This window comes from Podarcis muralis, chromosome 10 (assembly GCF_964188315.1).
Source record: "Podarcis muralis chromosome 10, rPodMur119.hap1.1, whole genome shotgun sequence".
NCBI lineage: Eukaryota > Metazoa > Chordata > Lepidosauria > Squamata > Lacertidae > Podarcis > Podarcis muralis.
The window spans coordinates 59,646,491-59,666,096 of NC_135664.1; the positions used below are offsets into that span (position 1 = coordinate 59,646,491).

Consider the following 19,606-nt stretch of genomic DNA (forward strand, 5'->3'; position numbering starts at 1 on the left):
CAGGGGTGTGTGTGTGTGTACAGTTAGGTTTGAGGATTTGTTGGTTGTTCAAAACAGTTATAAATATATCTAGCTGAGCAGCTGCCTGAGATCTAGATGCAGATGTTCAATGGAGAAACAGACATACTTTTTTCTGGATTGTCAGTAATTTAAGTTTTTAAAGTAAACTACAAATACTGTACAAGTTTTGAAGCAACAACTGAAAACTCCTAAAATTCTAGAAACTCAGGTTTGTTTATAGTTTATTTTCCACTTGATAACACATTCTGGCTGAAAAACAACTGCTAGTTTACAACGAATTATTATTACCGGTACTTCCTGATGGAGGAGTGTAAATAGCTTTCAGGAGAGAAACATTCATTAACAGAGGCTGCTAGTTTGAAGTAGGAAGCATCAACGCAGAATCTCCACAAAGAAGGCAGAGCTCAGACTCTTCCGCAAACAAAACATAAAAACACAGTGAAACTTTATTTCTTATATCTGATAAAGTGGCTTGTAGTCCGCAAACACTAAATTACGCCACAAGAAATTTGTTCGTTTTAAAGTACACAAGAACTGTTTTCACGTTTGAAAGCTGAGTGATACAATCCAAGACGTTCACTTAAACAAGCGGGTTTTAAGCACTCCCAATTCTGTTCTGGATTTTTTTTTAAAAAAGGTGTGCTTAGTTCCCATTTAGACTCTGCAAACCCAAAGATTTCATGTAACGACTGCAGAGAAATTTATAATCCCGGAGTTCTGTATTCGAAATCACCAACATGGATTATAAGCACGTTTTGAAGTGGGGGAAACGGGACACTCTCCCCTATAACTACTTCCCCCAATTGAAAGTACAACAGTGAGGAATACTAAATCAATCCTGTATATGAACGGCAACTTTGCCAAAACTCCAATACCCACACCATTTACTCCTTGCAGTACAGTATTTGTCAGAAATCTCCTCCTCCAACCAGAGAGAGGGAAACTCTTGGATCAAATACGCCCAGCAAGACGTTCCTTTTAGCCACGCAAAGACTTGCGCACTACACATGCGCTCCGAGGCTTAAAATCCTATACACAATCTGGGAAATAAAACCACTTGAAGCCTAAGCAATTTAGTTTTGTAGCACAGGCTGCGAAGCAGGGTCATTTCAACCCTTTTATAATTTCACGTTTCGTTCGTCTAAAAATCAGAGATGAACAATAACCAAGCAAAAAACAAAACAAAAGGAAGCGAAGAATGGTATCACAACCACTGAGTAACAGGATCTCTGAGCCTCCAAGTTACAAAAAGACCTCAAGGCATAATTTGCGAAGGCTAAAAATCTTCACAGAAAGAAGCCCTAAATATATATGTATCTCCGAGAAATAAAAATAAAATAAAAACTCCACTAATTGAATTCCTGACTCAAAATCCTCTGAGAACGCAAAAAAAACCAGGGCCTCCCTCCCTCCTACAGCACAGAACCCACAGGGTAAGCGGCTCTGAACTACTGAGGTGCTCAGAGCGTAACTAAATTTCGAAGAGAGAAAACTCCGCCTCCGCCAACCTCCTTCGCCTAAAAAAAGAGAGCCCCCCCTTCTTTCCTCACAGCCACAGGGAATGCTTTAATCAAGAGCCCCGCCCAGCGCGAGGTCCCCAATTGGCTGCCCGCAGGAAAAAAGGCGGGGCGAAGGTGTTGTTATGATAAAGAGCAGCCCCGCCTACGCCTCGTGCGCGGAGAGCTTCCCAATGCCGGCTCCTCCTCCCCCCCCCTTTTTTTTAACTTGCGCTCACGAGCCTTTTAACGGCTCTCAAGAAGCCCATTTTCTCCACACGATTCGGTCTCGAAGCTCCGCCCCTTCCACGACTCGCGCGCGGGCTCCTCCGCTCGCCTAAAAAGTTCGCCCATAGGCTCCTCCTCCTGCCTCTCTTGGCTATACTCCCGCCTCCCCCCCCCCCCGTCCCAACGCATGAGAGGAGTTTGATGCCTCCTTCCATACAAATACTGCTCCTCCTCCCCCGCGCGCCCTGCCGGCGAGACCCCGCCCCCTGTTCGCGCAGACACGCCTTCTTTCTCCTTTCGGACCCCGCCTCCCACCGTCGCGCGCTCGACAACCGTCCCCCCGTCGTCGCCACCCTCCTCGCATCGCATCCGCACGAGTCGCTCTCACCCGCCCCCAGCGCCCTTTCCCCCCCCTTCCTAAGCCCCATCTGTTTCCCCGGCTGGTTGAAGCGCAGTTTCTCCTTCTCCTATATATATATATATATATATATATATATAATATCTATAAATATACATTGTATGGACGGGGCAGTAGCGGCGACCTGAGGTGAAGGTGGAAGATGGGTCCGTGTGGCGGCAGCCTCCAGCAGCAGCAGCGCCGCCCCCGCCTGCCTTAGAGACCCGCGAGCAGGCGAGGGAGGAGGAGCAGGAGGCGGCGGCTGAGGAGGCGCCAGCCCGGACAAGCCCCATGCGGAGGAGTCGGCGCGGAGGGGGCAGCTGCGGCTGCTGAGAGAGGCTGAGGGCGAGAGAGAGAGAAAAAGAGAGTCCTTTCGGTCGGGGTGGGGAGGAAAAGGAGGAGACCCACCCCCTGGTTCTTTCGCGGCGGACACCGGCAAAGCAGCGGTCTCTGAGGGGCGCTGGGGAAAGGGGCGATGTGCCCGGAGGAGGACGGTGGTTGTGGTGGCGGCGGCGGCGGAGGAGGAGTGGTGGTGGTCTCGGCGGCTGCTACTGCTGCTTCTGCCGCTTCGGCAGCCGCGAGCGGAGATCCGGAGGGGACGGCGGCGGCAGCGACGGCGGCGGCGGCGGCCGGTCTCTTGAGCGAGCTGCGCTCTTGGTGGGAAGTGCCGGCCATCGCTCACTTCTGCTCCCTCTTCAGGACCGCTTTCCGACTGCCCGACTTCGAGATCGAGGTGAGTCGGGCTCCGAAATAATAATAATAAAATTAAAAGATGAAGTGGAAAAGAGAGAGGGACCCGCTCGGTCGATAAATGGGACCGGCCGATCGATCCGGCGGCCCCGCCTCCCCCTCGAGAAGGAGAAGGGATGGGACGGGACAATAACTCCGCTCGCCTCTGTTTTGCCTGCCTTCTCTCGCTCTCTCCTTAGCCGGAAGGCTTTTAGGGTCAGTGTGCTGTGTGTGTGTGTGTGTGTGTGTGTGTGTGTGTGTGAGAGAGAGAGAGAGAGAGAGAGAGAGAGAGAGAGAGAGAGAACAACTGCGACCCGCCCACCCCCTACTTGTTATTGTCTGCCCAATTTTCTTTTAAGACAAGAGAGTTTTGTTCGGCGAGTTCGATATTGATCCTTCTCCAGAAAGGGATGTTGGCTGAATGTTTTCACCAGTTCTAACGGATTTCTTAAAAAAAATATTATTTCATTTTTAAAAGTGCCGGCAACCATGCTCTTAACCCTTCCTGGGTGGCTTTGCCACCCTTCTCTCACTTATCTTGGAGCAAGCCCCGTTGAAGCTAGTAGGACTTACTTCTGAGTAAATATTCACGGTTGCACTGAAATGGCTGGTGCATGCTTGGTCTCCAAAGTACTTTTAGCGATTGATGAATCGGAGGACGTGCAGTTGCTGGAGGGCAAGGGGTGGCGGCAGAATTAGTTACACATAGATGGAGAACTGCGACAAAGTACATGTTTGTTTTGTTTTTCACCTCTTAATTTTTGTACGTATCGAAGGTATCTAACAAATGGGTGGTGGGGGTGGGGATGATGACCACACCAGCCTTCACAATCCTTCCCCCTGGGAAGATAACAGCCGTGATTAAGAGAGTCTTTGCAAAACCAAGGAAGGAGGGGTGGGTGGGTTGGTCGGGATCCGTCCTTGCCTGTTCCACCAGGACCCGAAGTGTGCGAGACCGGTGGAGGACTGAATCAAGACCGATCTGAATTGCTACAAACACTGCTAAACCGAAACGGGCTCCGTCAGTCTATTACCTCGCACGTATTGTTTTACCCGTCTACTCACCAGTAAACTGGGGGGAGGTTGTTCCTAATTCTAAAAACACCCCTTTTGTTGCCCTCTCCCTTTCCCCAAGCTCCCATATTGGTCAAGGGAGGAAGGAAAGAGACTGTTAGATCCCCCAGTCCCCGTAGGAAAGGACAGTGCTGATCTCTGTCCTTCCTCTCCCTCCCCCCTCCTTTGGTGGCCCTGACTGATAGCTTGGAAGAGTTTGTTGTTTTGCTGCCATTATCCCTTCAGGGAAAGGATGAGTAGGAGAGAATGGAGTTTTACTTCTGCCTGCTTGTGATGGAGGTGCCACATGCTGCCCTGGGGCTTTGTGACAATCGAGCTCTGAGCTTTGTGACAATCCAGAAGGGTGTGTGTGTGTGTTCAGCCCCCCCATTCTCCACTCATTTTCAGTATTCTCAGGAGTTTGGATCTATTCTGTTTAAAGAGTGGCAGCAAGTTTACATTAATTCAAATAAAGTTCGGAAATCTGCTTAGTTCATAGGGCTCAGGTTCAGTAAACGGATAATCATGCAAGTGGCAGAAAAATACTTTGATACTACTATATTGCTACAATTAGAAAGCTACACTTGTCTCTCAGTTTTATAGTTTTTAGTGACCCTTTTCTGGAATTTGGGGTATTTTGTCAATCAGTTCAGTATTACAATGGGTTTTTTGAAGTAGTTGCTCACCCGTTTGTTTCAGTGCACACCCTTAAAATACAATGCTATGTACTTTTTCAGTGTTGAATGTTACAGATAAAAGTGCAGCAACTTGAGGCGGTGACCTTACTCCTTCTGGTGGTGTGTTGTAGAATTCAATAAATATGGATAATGAGATCAGATGGAAGAACGTGGTGTGTGTGTGAGTGAGTGAGAGAGAGAGAGAGAGAGAGAGAGAGAGAGAGATTGTACCCACAACAGACCTCCCAGAGGCTCTGGCTCATACTCCCAAGATCCTAAGCAGCTTAGGCCAATGTGATTAAACCTGGGGTTTGCCATCTGTTTATAGCAGATGTAACAACTTTGGTGCCTCTGATGCTCTTTCAAACTTTAAAGTGTACATCAAAGACTGTTCTTGCCAAGAACCAGAAGTTGATTTCCAGTCTAAGAGAGTCTAAGGGAAATTGCAAACGTGAAATATTAAGTAGTTGGGGTGTGATGTCTAAAAGGGTGGGTTGGTAATAATAATAATAATTTATTATTTATACCCCGCCCATCTGGCTGGGCCTCCCCAGCCACTCTGGGCGGCTTCCATAAAAACCAAAAATACAATAAAATATCACATGTTAAAAACTTCCCTGAACAGGGCTGCCTTAAGATGTCTCTTGAATGTCAGGTAGTTATTTATCACTTTGACATCTGCTGGAAGGGCGTTCCACAGGGCGGGCGCCACTACCGAGAAGGCCCTCTGCCTGGTTCCCTGTAGCTTTGCTTCTCGCAATGAGGGAACCGCCAGAAGGCCCTCGGCGCTGGACCTCAGCGTCCGGGCAGAATGATGGGGGTGGAGACGCTCCTTCAGGTATACTGGACCGAGGCCGTTTAGGGCTTTAAAGGTCAGCACCAACACTTTGAATTGTGCTCGGAAACGTACTGGGAGCCAATGCAAGTCTTTCAAGACCGGTGTTATATGGTCTCGGCGGCCGCTCCCAGTCACCAGTCTAGCTGCCGCATTCTGGATTAGTTGTAGTTTCCGAGTCACCTTCAAAGGTAGCCCCACGTAGAGTGCATTGCAGTAGTCCAAGCGGGAGATAACCAGAGCATGTACCACTCTGGCGAGACAGTCCGCAGGCAGATAGGGTCTCAGCCTACGTACCAGATGGAGCTGGTAAACAGCTGCCCTGGACACGGATTTGACCTGTGCCTCCATGGACAGCTGTGAGTCCAAAATGACTCCCAGGCTGCGCACCTGGTCCTTCAGGGGCACAGTTACCCCATTCAGGACCAGGGAATCCTCCACACCTGCCCGCCTCCTGTCCCCCAAAAACAGTACTTCTGTCTTGTCAGGATTCAACCTCAATCTGTTAGCCGCCATCCATCCTCCAACCGCCTCCAGACACTCACACAGGACCTTCACCGCCTTCACTGGTTCTGATTTAAAAGAGAGGTAGAGCTGGGTATCATCCGCATACTGATGGACACCCAGCCCAAACCTCCTGATGATCTCTCCCAGCGGCTGCATGTAAATGTTGAAAAGCATGGGGGAGAGGACAGAACCCTGAGGCACCCCACAAGTGAGAGCCCAGGGGTCTGAACACTCATCCCCCACCACCACTTTCTGAACACGGCCCAGGAGGAAGGAGCGGAACCACTGTATAACAGTGCCCCCAGCTCCCAGCCCCTCAAGACGGTCCTGCTGTTCAATTATTACTGCGATGCAGGATTTGGAAAACAAATGAAAAGGATGTGTGTTGACATGTAAAGATCTTTAGAAGCCTATTAGAAACTGGGATATTGCTACTTTAACATTGCAGACTGTCATATCAGCTGAAGCATTTCTATCCTGCTAAGTATTATAATACTTCAGAAGGTGGTGGACTCTCCTTCACTGTTGATTTTTAAGCAGAAGTTGGATGGCCATCTGACATGGATGCTTTTAGTTGAGATTCCTGCATTGGAGGTGGTTGGACTAGATGATCCTGTACAATTCTATGATTCTATAAAATATGTATGTAATGGACAGCACTTTGGAATTATAGAAAACACATTCACTACTCAAAATGGTGGCAGTGCTAGGAGGAGTTTGGTCTTTTGTGACCTATACAAGTATCATTCTTGACTGAAAACTTGAGGAAAGCAGGGTGGAAGCTAGCTAGACAGAAATGAGTATAAGTTACATTGCTCCCTGAAGGAATAATAAAGAATCTGTTCACTTTTCCCCCCTTTTAAAATGTCACTTGCCCTCAGGTTGTTAATTGCTGTGTCTTGTTGGACACTGGCCATTTCTAAGGCAGGGGATGCGATTCTTCAACCTACTGACAGAAGCATGCATGTATTCATAATTCTGTACCTACTGACAGAAGCATGCATGTATTCATAATTCTGTACTGAACTTTTGAGAATTGTTGGTTCAAAGCAACCCTTTAAGAGGTATATACTATTAGTGATTCAGTTTCTAAATACTTTTGTAGGGAGCACAATATAAATTTGGGATGAATTTGCACTGCCACTAACACCTATTCACTGTAGCAGAATCTTGTGACTAATTTTCACAATGCATTCCATCTTCTGATCTAATACATTTTGTAGGTGTGACTGACCATCAATCACAGCCCAACAATTAGACATGCGCAGGTCTTTCCTATGAATGTGCTTAAGTGTGCCTGCTATTATTTTGAATAATTGTCACCACAGTACTGTGCTGAATATTTTGGATGTGAATGGTACAAATGGGAGGAGGCACGTCAAGATTATATTTATGTGTCTTTAATCTTCCTTTTAGCTAGATTCATTCTAGGAGGGTTAGGAATTGCAATGAGATGCCTCTGATTTTCAAAGGTTAGCAAGCCACCTTTCTAAAGATGTTCAGTTCAACAGCATGTGAGAATTCTTAAAACTCTTTGAAGGATGTTAATTTTGGAGAGAATCCCTTATGCAGTGCTAAATTTTTGAAAGGAGGAAGGATCTCCCAGTGATGGAGTTCCTTATCAAAGAGGGCCCCTCCCCCACCTATTGATGTAGGCTCTCAAGAGGAGGTTCTCTTGCCAAGCACATGAAGCAAGGGGGAAAGATCTTGAATTTACAATGATAAAGGGCAATTGCACTAGCCTTTCACCTTTGGAAGCCCAAATTAGCATCTGGTTTGCTTCAAAAGTGAGTTTGGACTTCAGTTTCTAGAAGGTGCTTGTCAAATGTAAACATTTAATATGGTCTGGAGGAACAACTGCCTCCTCTTTTGGGGGATGGGGAAGAAGTTCTGATTTTGTGTCATGCTGTGTTTGATTTTCCCTCCCCAAACTCCTCCCTCTATACTTTTTAACATGTTCATTTAGAGTAGACTATTATTTGGCAAGAAGTAAAAAGGGTATAAGAATCTCTTTTCTTTTTTTGGTGGGACATGAAATAGAAGTTTGTTATCACTGAAAATAAGTGAGACAGAGGCACAATTGCAAACTTTATGCAATGGCTTCTAAATGGGGTCACATCTGGGGGAAATGGAAGAGTAGGAAGGGGTAGGAAGAGCCTGTTGGGAATGTGCAGCCCCCCCCCCCTTCCTGGAAAATCTGTAGACAGGACAGATGGTAAAAAGATAGATGGAAGGCAGAGAAACACTGCAGGGTAGGTTGGTGAATTCCATTTCCCCTCTAAACATGGGAGTCCCATATGGGTTCAAACTTCAGAAAGGAGGCTGACAAAATAAATGTCAAAGCTTCTACTTGACATCATTGCTTGTACATTGAATCTCTTGTGACTCTTCACAACATGGATTGCTGAGGGTGCAACCATTTGTACTTTTGTGCTATAGTTGGACAGGAACAAAGGGCCAGTAAAGTGATAAAAAGTCTGGAATATCCTTCAGCATTGTTTTAATCTACCACAGGGATTACAGCTGTGGACAGCACTTTCCCCTTTTGCAACTCTCTACTATGGCTACGGGACGTGGGTGGCGCTGTGGGTAAAAGCCTCAGCGCCTAGGGCTTGCCGATCGAAAGGTCGGCGGTTCGAATCCCCATGGTGGGGTGCGCTCCCGTTGCTCGGTCCCAGCGCCTGCCAACCTAGCAGTTCGAAAGCACCCCTGGGTGCAAGTAGATAAATAGGGACCGCTTACTAGTGGGAAGGTAAATGGCGTTTCCGTGTGCTGCGCTGGCTCGCCAGATGCAGCTTTGTCACGCTGGCCACGTGACCCGGAAGTGTCTCCGGACAGCGCTGGCCCCCGGCCTATAGAGTGAGATGGGCGCACAACCCTAGAGTCTGTCAAGACTGGCCCGTACGGGCAGGGGTACCTTTACCTTTACCTTACTATGGCTACAGGTGTCAGGAGAGAAGCATTTTGCACAGAGCAATTTGTATGATTTTCTCCATCATAGGAAGAGGGATGTCAATAAAAACAGCTTTTTTCCTGAAATCTCTCCCCCACCCCATTTATGTTAAACAACATTTGAATGAAGCACTTTTTTACTCTTAGGAATATTTATATTAAATGCGGTATTTATTAAAGACATTGAAAATATTGGCAAAGAGTGATTTTATTGATTATATACTCAAACATTTTATCACTTTACAAGGACTTGTAAGCTCCAATGACTTAACCATAATGAACATGTGAAGCTGATAGTGGATTCACTCACTGAATCGATGAAACAGAGAACCTGTCCTTTGTATATTTGTTATGTTCAGTAGCTTTTCTATTTGTTGTGGTGCCACAGTTATATGAATTGGTCCTTAGAGATTTCTGTAATACAAGAGATTATGAACATTTGACAGACAGAAGCAGAGTTAAATAGAATGACCAATGTTTGGGTGATAACCCAACCATTTACACTAGCTTTGGATGCTGAGCACTTTATATCTAAAGGCTTAGCATGACGGTCTCTTTAGTGTTTTTGACATTCTCCTCTTCTTTTGTTTCTCTTTTGACATGCAGATTTTTTCCCTAGAGGATCCACCTTAGTGTCACTATGGATTTTCCATTGAATGGCAGTCCATAGTACCAGCAGTTATGCCTCCATCTAAGTGGCAGTCCCATGACCACATCTGGCTTGGGGCACAGGATATATGTCCCCATTCTACCTGAAGCTTGTCATACTTGAGGTCAAACTGTATTCTCAGAAATAGGGGATGATGTGTGTGTATATATGGGGAGGGAACAGGGAAAGGGGAGGGCTGTTTAATATAGACATTGAAGGAAGAGCAAGAACCCATTCTAACAACAAAATCATCTCTAGACTACTAATTGTGTCAGCCATGTTCTTTTTTTAGTAACTTGAATTTCAGCCTTCTGTTGATGCCTGTATTTTCAGTGTTGTGTAACAAACACAAGAAACACATTTGTTTTAACCCTGTAAATTTATTGAGTCAATGGCAGAAGCTGACATTACTCAAACCCATCTCCTTACCTAGAAGGTGGTCCTGGCACAGGACCAGCAGGCCTGATGGATGCGTATGGTCTTTCCAGGCCCCATGGAAACAGTTCTTCACCACCTTGCTTCAGATGCCACAGCTAAAAAAATAATGAAGCTTCACATAGAGTTTGGGCAGCACAAATGAGTAACATACACTTGTTCCTGAACTTGGACTGTTTCTGCTTCTACAGTTTTTCTTTTTTTATATGTATAATAATTTTTATTAAGTTTTCCATTTTAACAATCCAATCAAATCACATTAAATATTCCAAATTATACAAATACATATCATAAAGTCCAAATATTTTGCCAAATTATAATTTTTTGTTGGGGCTTCCCATGCTTCAAGTTCGGTGGAGTCCAATCATCTTATGTTTCTACTGCCTTGAGTTTCCAAAAGTTCCTTCTTTGAGTCCTCCTGTTGTTATCCTTTCTTTCACAGCCTTGTGAGTTATTTCTGCTTCTACGGTTTTTCAGATGACAAACTCCTTAACAGTCTTGTCTTTGTGGATACTTTGGCATAGCTGATACAGCAGATAGACAGAAAATTTCTATGGCCCTTATTGGCACAGCCATTATTCCTTCTCTTCTAGGTAATTTCAGTGCTGAAAATGCAAAAGAGCATAGGCAGCATGTTTTACAGACAGTCTGACCCTGTTCATTTTATTCAGGAGTAACCTCTGTGTTCAGTAAAACTTACTTCCTGTTAAGTGTGCTTTGAACTGAAGCTTTAGCCCCTTCAGTTTGGATGGCAGTCTTGAAACTATCATATGCCTTGGCACATCAACAATTTATTGGATTAATTCTCACTTTTATGTTGTTAGAAGTATACATCTTGAAGATTAGGCAATAGACTTGTCAAATGTTAGACAGTAATTATCACTACATCGGTACCTCGGGTTAGGTACTTAATTCGTTCCGGAGGCCTGTTCTTAACCTGAAACTGTTCTTAACCTGAAGCACCACTTTAGCTAATGGGGCCTCCTGCTGCTTCCACGCCGCCGGAGCACGATTTCTGTTCTCATCCTGAAGCAAAGTTCTTAACCTGAAGCACTATTTCTGGGTTAGCGGAGTCTGTAACCTGAAGCGTCTGTAACCTGGGGGTACTGCTGTATTGACGTAGTTGAAGAGACTTAAACTATTATTTAAAAAATCATGGCCAAGGTTCTGATTCCCCTTTCCAGGAAGAACAGGGCACAGGTACATGTTGAGGATAAAAAGCTGATTAACAAGAATAACAAACAGGAAGGAAGGATATATTTTGGCCGGGTTTGTTCCTTTTCCTCCTCATATTCTGTCTGTTGATACACAGAGATAATGTACTGTGCATTCCAAATTCCATGCTTGGAGTTACTTCTGCTTTCAGTATGAGTTACACAGGAAATTGAGTTGCTGGATGTACATCATCACTAGAAGAGCGAGCAAGAGGGGAGGCATTAGTTTAACAGTTGTTATAAAACAGTTAGCTATTAGTATTCAGTTGAAATTATTTGACCAATGTAATTTACATTGCAGCCCTATGTATTTCTTCTGTCAGAAATTAAATATATTCTCCTTTGGGAGGGAGGTGGAAAAGGAATGTGTGGAGCAACTGCAAGTGCTTCTGGATGACACTGATTATTTATATTTGTGTTTAGGCCTGGTTTGGAAACTGCATCAGAATTGATCCCCCTGATGGATAACAATATCAAATGACACTATTATACTTACTTGATCTCTCAGTGGCCTTTGATACCATTGACCACTCCTAGATCAACTGTATGGGATGGGTTTCTGCAGGGCACCATTTTGTCCGCAATGCTCTCTAGCATTTGTATGAAGGTGGTCATTAAAGGTTTTGAAGCATGGTGCCATCAGTACACTGATGACATACAGCAGGCATAGGCAAACTCGGGCCTCCAGATGTTTTGGAACTACAACTCCCATCAGCCCTAGCTAACAGGACCAGTGGTCAGGGCTGATGGGAGTTGTAGTCCCAAAACATCTGGAGGCCCGAGTTTGCCTATTCCTGACATACAGCTCTGTCTCTCCATAATATCTGGATCAGGAGAGGCTGTGCAAGCTCTGGATCAGTGCCTTAATGCAGTGGTAGATTAGATGAGGGCCAGTAAACTGAATTTCATTCTTCAGAAAGCAGAAGCTCTGTGCTTCCCATGTCTCGAAGATAGGTCAGTAAGTAGCCTGTTCAGGTTGCACTCCCTCTGAAGAGTGGATACTCCTGGATACATATGTGTCATTAGCTGCCTAACTGACCAGTGACTAGGACTGCCTTTTACCAGCTTTGTCTGTTATGCCAGCTGTATCTTGATTGGGATATCTTGCATAGTCCATGCATTGGTAATCTTGAGGCTGTAATGTAATCTGTGTGGCTGCCCTTTGGCCTGGGCCTGAAGCTCCAGCTAGTACAGAATTCACTAGGTAGTGGCTAGATTGCTGATGGAGGCAGGTGGCCACCTCTGGTAACATACCTTTTTACTGGCTGCTCAAAAGCTACCACACAAGATTCAAGGTTCTTGTGTTGATATATAAAGCCCTGAACAACTTGTCCAGGATACCTTATGGACCACCAGAGCCTTTCTATTCCAGTTCAATCACTGAGATCATTCAGAGGAGCACTGTTAGTTGTCTTCCATGTTACAGAGGCCTGATTGGTCTCAACCAGAAGCTGGGCATTTAGTGTCACCTGTCCCATGCTATGGAATGCTCTTCCAGTAGGGATTCGGCAAGCACCCTGGCCTTTGACATTCAGGTCAAAGAAATAAAGAAGACTCTTTATTTTTCATTTTTCACTGCTGATAGGCCTATGCAAGCTGTTTAAAGTCAGTTAATGATTATTTTGTACTGTTTTTATTATTCTCATTTTTATTGATTACATACAGTAAGCATGGCTGCAATGGCAGGTGGGATTGCCAAAGTGCCCCCCCCAATGCCTACCTCCTTTCTGCTGCCATTTAACCCCCCCCCCTTTTTTTTGGCCAGGCTCATAAACCTGAATGCACAAAAGTTAAATGTGTGTAAGTTGTGAGTGTACTGTATTGCTGTACATTTCCCCGATGTTTTATGAGATGACAAGATTTCTTAATACCTTTAAATATTAATAATAAAATAAATAATGATGGACAATATCTGCCTCATTATTGCAAACCTAATTTGGTTAATGGCCTTGCCAAGTCCCAGATATTTCTAAGGGCCAAGCTTCCTGAGCTCTATGAGCTGCAGCAAGAAAAGCAAGAACTTGACATTATCTTTTACCTAACATTGCTGGAGAAACCTTCGTGATCCTTTTTTGGCCCACAATGCACATTTCTTTTTCCAGGTCAGCCTGAGTTTTGATATGTCCACAAAACAATTAGCTAATGATTTCCCAGGTTCTTTCTTCATAGTGAGAGTTGCCATGTATGGTTTTCAGTCCGGCACTGAGTCATATCTGGATCCAGAAATAATATAACATATTTGTACTGCACCCCATTGTGAAGTTTTGTGTTTTTTAATCAACAATTAATGCTAATGATGAGTACTGTCAGAAGGGAAAAGAATGTGTTATTATTACTATTTATAAAGTGCTTAATAACATAGAATCTAGAACATAACAAATACTTAACAGAGAGGTTTTTTTTAAAAAAAGAAAGTTTGCCAGTTGTTGTACAAAGTTAGGAAAACAATAGAACCTCTGCCTTCAAGTTTTTAATCTAATAGATGTGCTGCAAAAGAAAAAGAGTACAAATTATCCACAGTTACATTACTGTTTCAGTGGCCAATGAGAGAGAAGAGTCAGTTCTGGGAGCTGAGAACCAAATAATATTGGTCCTAGCGAAATTGATGGGAGTGGGCCATGCAGTCTCATCTCTATCTCTGCTATAGTTGGGTGAAACTCATTTGTTTCCAGTGCTTTTTATAAATAAGAGAAATGAAAGTATTAGAATGTCACCATCCTAAACCTTGGAGTGGCCCATATGCTTGGTGTTCACTGGGATCTTACAGTCCTTCAGAAAACAAGTCCTAAAGAGAAGGAAATATTCTGTATTTCACAAAAGTTCTGTATTTCACATCAGCTAGAGATCCTTGGTAGTTCATAAGCAATTGGAATTTGGTGTAAAAACTTTCCGCCTGAATTTTTAAAAACTGTACTAACAGAGTTGGTAAAATATTTCAAATGCCTGAATATCAACATCACATTTTTAAATGATGGCCTTGCATGGCACTGAGTAAATATTTCCCTTTTTTAGGTGCCTTAATATCCAGGGCACTTGGAATTTTTACCAGACCTGAATCTATGCAAGCCTATAAGCTCTGCTTGAATTGGGGTAATCAGTGGTGCTAAAAGAACAGAAGAGAACTTTACTGTGGTCTGAACTTTTATAGATCTCTTCATGGAAGTTACTTGAAAAAAACTTTGGTTTTCAGCACTGCAACCTGAACTCTCTTTTTCATTGTCAGTCTACAACCTTGTGCTTACTAGACTGGAAGAAAGTGATGCTTCCAGATGTGGGGTGCCACCAACAGCTGTATGCCTCAGAATCTGGGAAGCAGATGTTTCATTTTCTTTTTCTTGGATCATTGCGGAATGAGAGGCTGAAGAAGGGGAGTGGATTTACAGAGCCGTTTGGCTCAGATAAAGCAGTGCATCCATCAGGCCAGGCTCTGGGCATTGTTATGAGAAGAGTGTGTTGAACAGCCAAGCCCCCATGCTGGCTTCAGCAGAGGCAGCTGCCTGACAAGGCTCAGGGTTCTTCTTTTCAAGACTTCGCAGCTGTGGTTTGGAGGGGAGGAGGTGGCTCAGTATTGACCAGGTCAAAAGTTCAGTGGGACATGAGGGAGTTGCATGTGCAATAATATTATACATTTATTTTTCATATATGTATATCTCCGAGGCAGCTCCACAACTGAACACTTCAAAGTACCAGCATATTGAAAAGATATGAACAGCCTATTAATCTAGCTGAGAAACTGGAAATGATATCCAAGACTGTGTCAGCAGTCTGTCTTCTGGGGAACACAAGTTAAGTCTTGGTCTCCAGTGAAAACAATATCACTTGTGGATTGCCTTTGGTGGTAATATCTCCTTCCCAACTAGTTCCTTCTACCTGTCCCCTCCAGTATCAATATTGAAACACAGCATATTTTTACCATAAAACTTTGCTGACCCATTGCTCTTGCCTATTCTACTCTTTCTCCAGCTTGTACGACTTCAATCCTCAACCATTTTGATGGTTCTTATAAACAACAGAGAGTTATAGCACTTTCAGTATGAACAGATTTATTATGACATATGCTTTCATGGAGTAGAGTTTATCAGAAGCATAAAGTGTTATCCTTGGTTGGCAGACATATATATTGGCGGGGGGGGGGAGGTATAAACAGTGGGTGAAAAGGCCATGAAATTGTGTCTATGACATTTCTATGCAGTGCCCAAATATATGCAAGATAAGAATAAAGCCGCTCATTCACAATAGCAGTCTCTGTGATAATAAGATTTATTTATTTGAAGCATTTTTATTCATCTCTTCAACTGAAAATGGCTCCAAAAGTCATTGAAAAATCAAATGTCAGTTATAAGACAGTTCCTGCCCTCTGGCTTACAATAAGTTGTTGGTTTCTCAACAGAGCTGATAGAGAACTGCAGGCCCATCTCTCTCCCTCTCCTATAACCTAATGCAGGCATGTCCAACTCCCAAGAGACTGCAATCTACTCACAGTAAAAAAAACAACTGGCAGTGATCTACCCATTGTCATTGGAGGACTGACCAGAATTGTTGAGCTTTTTTCTTAGAAAAGTAACAGGGGGTTCAAGGATTGACCAGGGACACCCCCTGATCAATCAGTAGATAATGATCGACCTGTTGGACATGCCTGACCTAATGGAATGGCTAAGCACCGACCGCAGGTTGAAATGAAATGAAAATGAAAAGTCACCCGCCACTGCTGCTGCCCCACCAGCATCATACTTACTCCTGCTGACACCACCTACCTTCGCTGTGTGCCTTGCCACTTCTGCCACTGGTGGAGAAGCGCTGCCACCATATGTGCTGATTTCAGGCAAGATTGCATCAATTTCAGTTGTGATATTGCCCCAAATGGACACAATCTTGCCTGAAATTGGCAAGAGGAGGTGGGACGGGCAGGAGACTTCTGCTGCTAAGCATTCTTAGCTGTGCTAATGTAATGTTTGTATTTGGAAAGAAAGAGTTCTGGTAAAGTTCAAATTGAATGGAATCAAATCTGCTGATGAAGTCTAATTCACAACTTCACACTAGTGCCTCCCATTTACCTCTTTTTGTTTAATTATGGTAAATTTGAGGTCAGCAGCAGAGTGCCCAGGCTAATGAAATGTTTTTCCACTGGTTTCTGGGAAACCAATTTTTTGTGTTAAGCTTGCGTCCTGTGTTGGCAGCAGAAAGACACTAGCTCAAAACCGGAGTGGCACAGTTTCACAAATGGGTATTTACCATTCCCTCACTTTGATGCATGGAAGAAATGTGGCGGGGCAGGGGGAATTGGAATAAGGGAATGTACACATTGCAGACACTAACTTCACTTTCTTCCATGATGCTGCCCACTTTTAGGGGCTCTCCGCCATCTTCATATATTGAAATATATTCATATATTGAAATATATATTCATATATTGAAATATATATTCATATATTGAATATATTTCATATATTGAAAGTGCTTGGAGTAGTGACCAGTTTGGACTGGAGGCTTTATTTATTATCTATTAAATTTGGGACGCGGGTGGCGCTGTGGGTAAAACCTCATGATCGACCTGTTGGACATGCCTGACCTAATGGAATGGCTAAGCACCGACCGCAGGTTGAAATGAAATGAAAATGAAAAGTCACCCGCCACTGCTGCTGCCCCACCAGCATCATACTTACTCCTGCTGACACCACCTACCTTCGCTGTGTGCCTTGCCACTTCTGCCACTGGTGGAGAAGCGCTGCCACCATATGTGCTGATTTCAGGCAAGATTGCATCAATTTCAGTTGTGATATTGCCCCAAATGGACACAATCTTGCCTGAAATTGGCAAGAGGAGGTGGGACGGGCAGGAGACTTCTGCTGCTAAGCATTCTTAGCTGTGCTAATGTAATGTTTGTATTTGGAAAGAAAGAGTTCTGGTAAAGTTCAAATTGAATGGAATCAAATCTGCTGATGAAGTCTAATTCACAACTTCACACTAGTGCCTCCCATTTACCTCTTTTTGTTTAATTATGGTAAATTTGAGGTCAGCAGCAGAGTGCCCAGGCTAATGAAATGTTTTTCCACTGGTTTCTGGGAAACCAATTTTTTGTGTTAAGCTTGCGTCCTGTGTTGGCAGCAGAAAGACACTGTTGGCATATATCACATTGGAGAATGAGAAGGTGAATGAACCCCTGATAATATTAGTCTTGTAGCAGGGACAGAGCTGTATCATTGAGCTTGCAGCAGCTGCATCACTGAGTTTGCAACTTGGGTCTGTGTTGGTGTTAGATAGGCTTCTTGCTGGTAAATAACCTTTATCTGGAGGCTGGTGGTAAGAGAGAACATACATGCCTAGCACCCAAAGCCTATGTGAGGATAGTATTGTCATATTTGGGCTGTAGTTCACTGGTGATATTTTGAAAATATTTTAACGGGGTAGTAACAAGGAGGGATGTTCTCTCTTTCTCTCTCTCTCCTGGGAAAGTCCTGAAGGAGATGATTCCTGGATACCAGTCTGGTTTTGCCAAACTATCTCTTTATATGGGTAAGCACTGTAGTTTTAAGTATGTCTGACAGAAATAATTTGGGCATGGATCTGTCTTAGGAAGTGGAACAAATATGGCTATATGATAGGGCTTGGCTGTAGATGATGGATTTGTGTGGTTCTCCCTGGAGAAGGAGCTGGAAGCATGCAGATGTGTGTTGCGATTGATGGGTTTTTGGTATAAGTTGCTCTGTGATAGCTAGAAAGTGAACTTTCCCCAATGTCTAATCTAGGCTTTGGTTGATAATGGGGTTGAAGAAATTTAATATTTAATTGAATTTCTTAGGATTAGCCAGGTTTCCATGGGTTAAAATGATGAAGATGTTAAGTAGCGGAGAGGCCTTTGAGGACAGAAATATAGGTAGCATTGTTCCAAGTCGGCCATGTATATCTTGGTACAAGCTGTGTGCGAGAGTACACATTTGGGAACTTTCCACCCCATAATACTGAGCTTAGATCACTGAGGTTTGGAGCAAGGTGAACAGCAAGCTTCTAATCTAGCTCAAAACCTGAGTGGCACAGTTTCACAAATGGGTATTTACCATTCCCTCACTTTGATGCATGGAAGAAATGTGGCGGGGCAGGGGGAATTGGAATAAGGGAATGTACACATTGCAGACACTAACTTCACTTTCTTCCATGATGCTGCCCACTTTTAGGGGCTCTCCGCCATCTTCATATATTGAAATATATTCATATATTGAAATATATATTCATATATTGAAATATATATTCATATATTGAATATATTTCATATATTGAAAGTGCTTGGAGTAGTGACCAGTTTGGACTGGAGGCTTTATTTATTATCTATTAAATTTGGGACGCGGGTGGCGCTGTGGGTAAAACCTCAGCTTCTAGGACTTGCCGATCGCATGGTCGGTGGTTCGAATCCCCGCGGCAGGGTGAGCTCCCGTCGTTCGGTCCCAGCTCCTGCCCACCTAGCAGTTCGAAAGCACCCTTAAGTGCAAGTAGATAGATAGGTACCGCTTTATAGCGGGAAGGTAAACGGCGTTTCCGTGTGCTGTGCTGGTGCAGGCTCACCAGAGCAGCTTTGTCACGCTGGCCACGTGACCCGGAAGTGTCTCCGGACAGCATTGGCCCCCGGCCTCTTAAGCGAGATGGGCGCGCAACCCCAGAGTCGGTCACGACTGGCCTGTACGGGCAGGGGTACCTTTACCTTTTTTTAATTTGTATACCACCCTTCAAGCGAAGATCACAGGGTGGTTTACAGCATAAAGAAGCAAAATGGAAATACAAAATATATAACAAAACAAAACCAGTAACTCCCCTCTCACAAACAGATTGTTTAATCAGCCAAAGTCCTGGTTACAGAGGTATGTTATCGTCTGGCTCCTAAATATTTGTAATGAAGGCACCAGGCGAGCCTCCTGGCGAGAGCATTCTACAAATGGGGAGCCACTGCAGAAAAGGCCCATTCTCAAGTTGACACCCTCTGGACCTCTCATGACGTGGACACACACAAAAAGGACCTCAGATGATTATTGCAGGGTCCGAGTTGGTTCATATGAGGAGAGGTGATCCTTGTGGTATTTCCAGTCCTGAGTCGTTTAAGGTTGTATAGTCAAAACCAGCGCTTTGAATTTTGCCTGGAAACTAACTGGCAGCCAGTCCACTTGGGCCAGGATCGGTGTAATTTGCTCAAACCCTTTTGCCCTTGTGAGCAACTGAGCCACACAATTCTGCACCAGCTGCAGTTTCCAAACTATTTGCCTGCAGAGCTTGTAGCTGGGGCTGCTGCAATAAAAAGCTGCTCAAGTCTTTGGGAGGCAGAGATGCAGGAGGGCATCAAAGGAGGGAGGGAAGGAAAGAGGGACAGAGGCCATTCTTGCCCGCACCACCCCTGACCATCATTCAAGGCACTCCAGGGTACCATGGC

At 44.3% G+C, this 19,606-nt stretch overlaps 1 protein-coding gene across 1 annotated transcript in view; it reads left to right on the plus strand.

Moving 5' to 3' along the window:
• The first annotated feature begins 2,219 nt into the window (after positions 1-2,219).
• Positions 2,220-19,606, plus strand: part of CECR2 (CECR2 histone acetyl-lysine reader) — a 119,445-nt gene continuing 102,058 nt past the window's right edge. Inside the window, exon 1 of the mRNA XM_028747671.2 lies at positions 2,220-2,875. Coding sequence (XP_028603504.2) covers positions 2,618-2,875 — 258 coding nt within the window. The 5' untranslated portion in view covers positions 2,220-2,617. The remainder of the gene's footprint in view (positions 2,876-19,606) is intronic.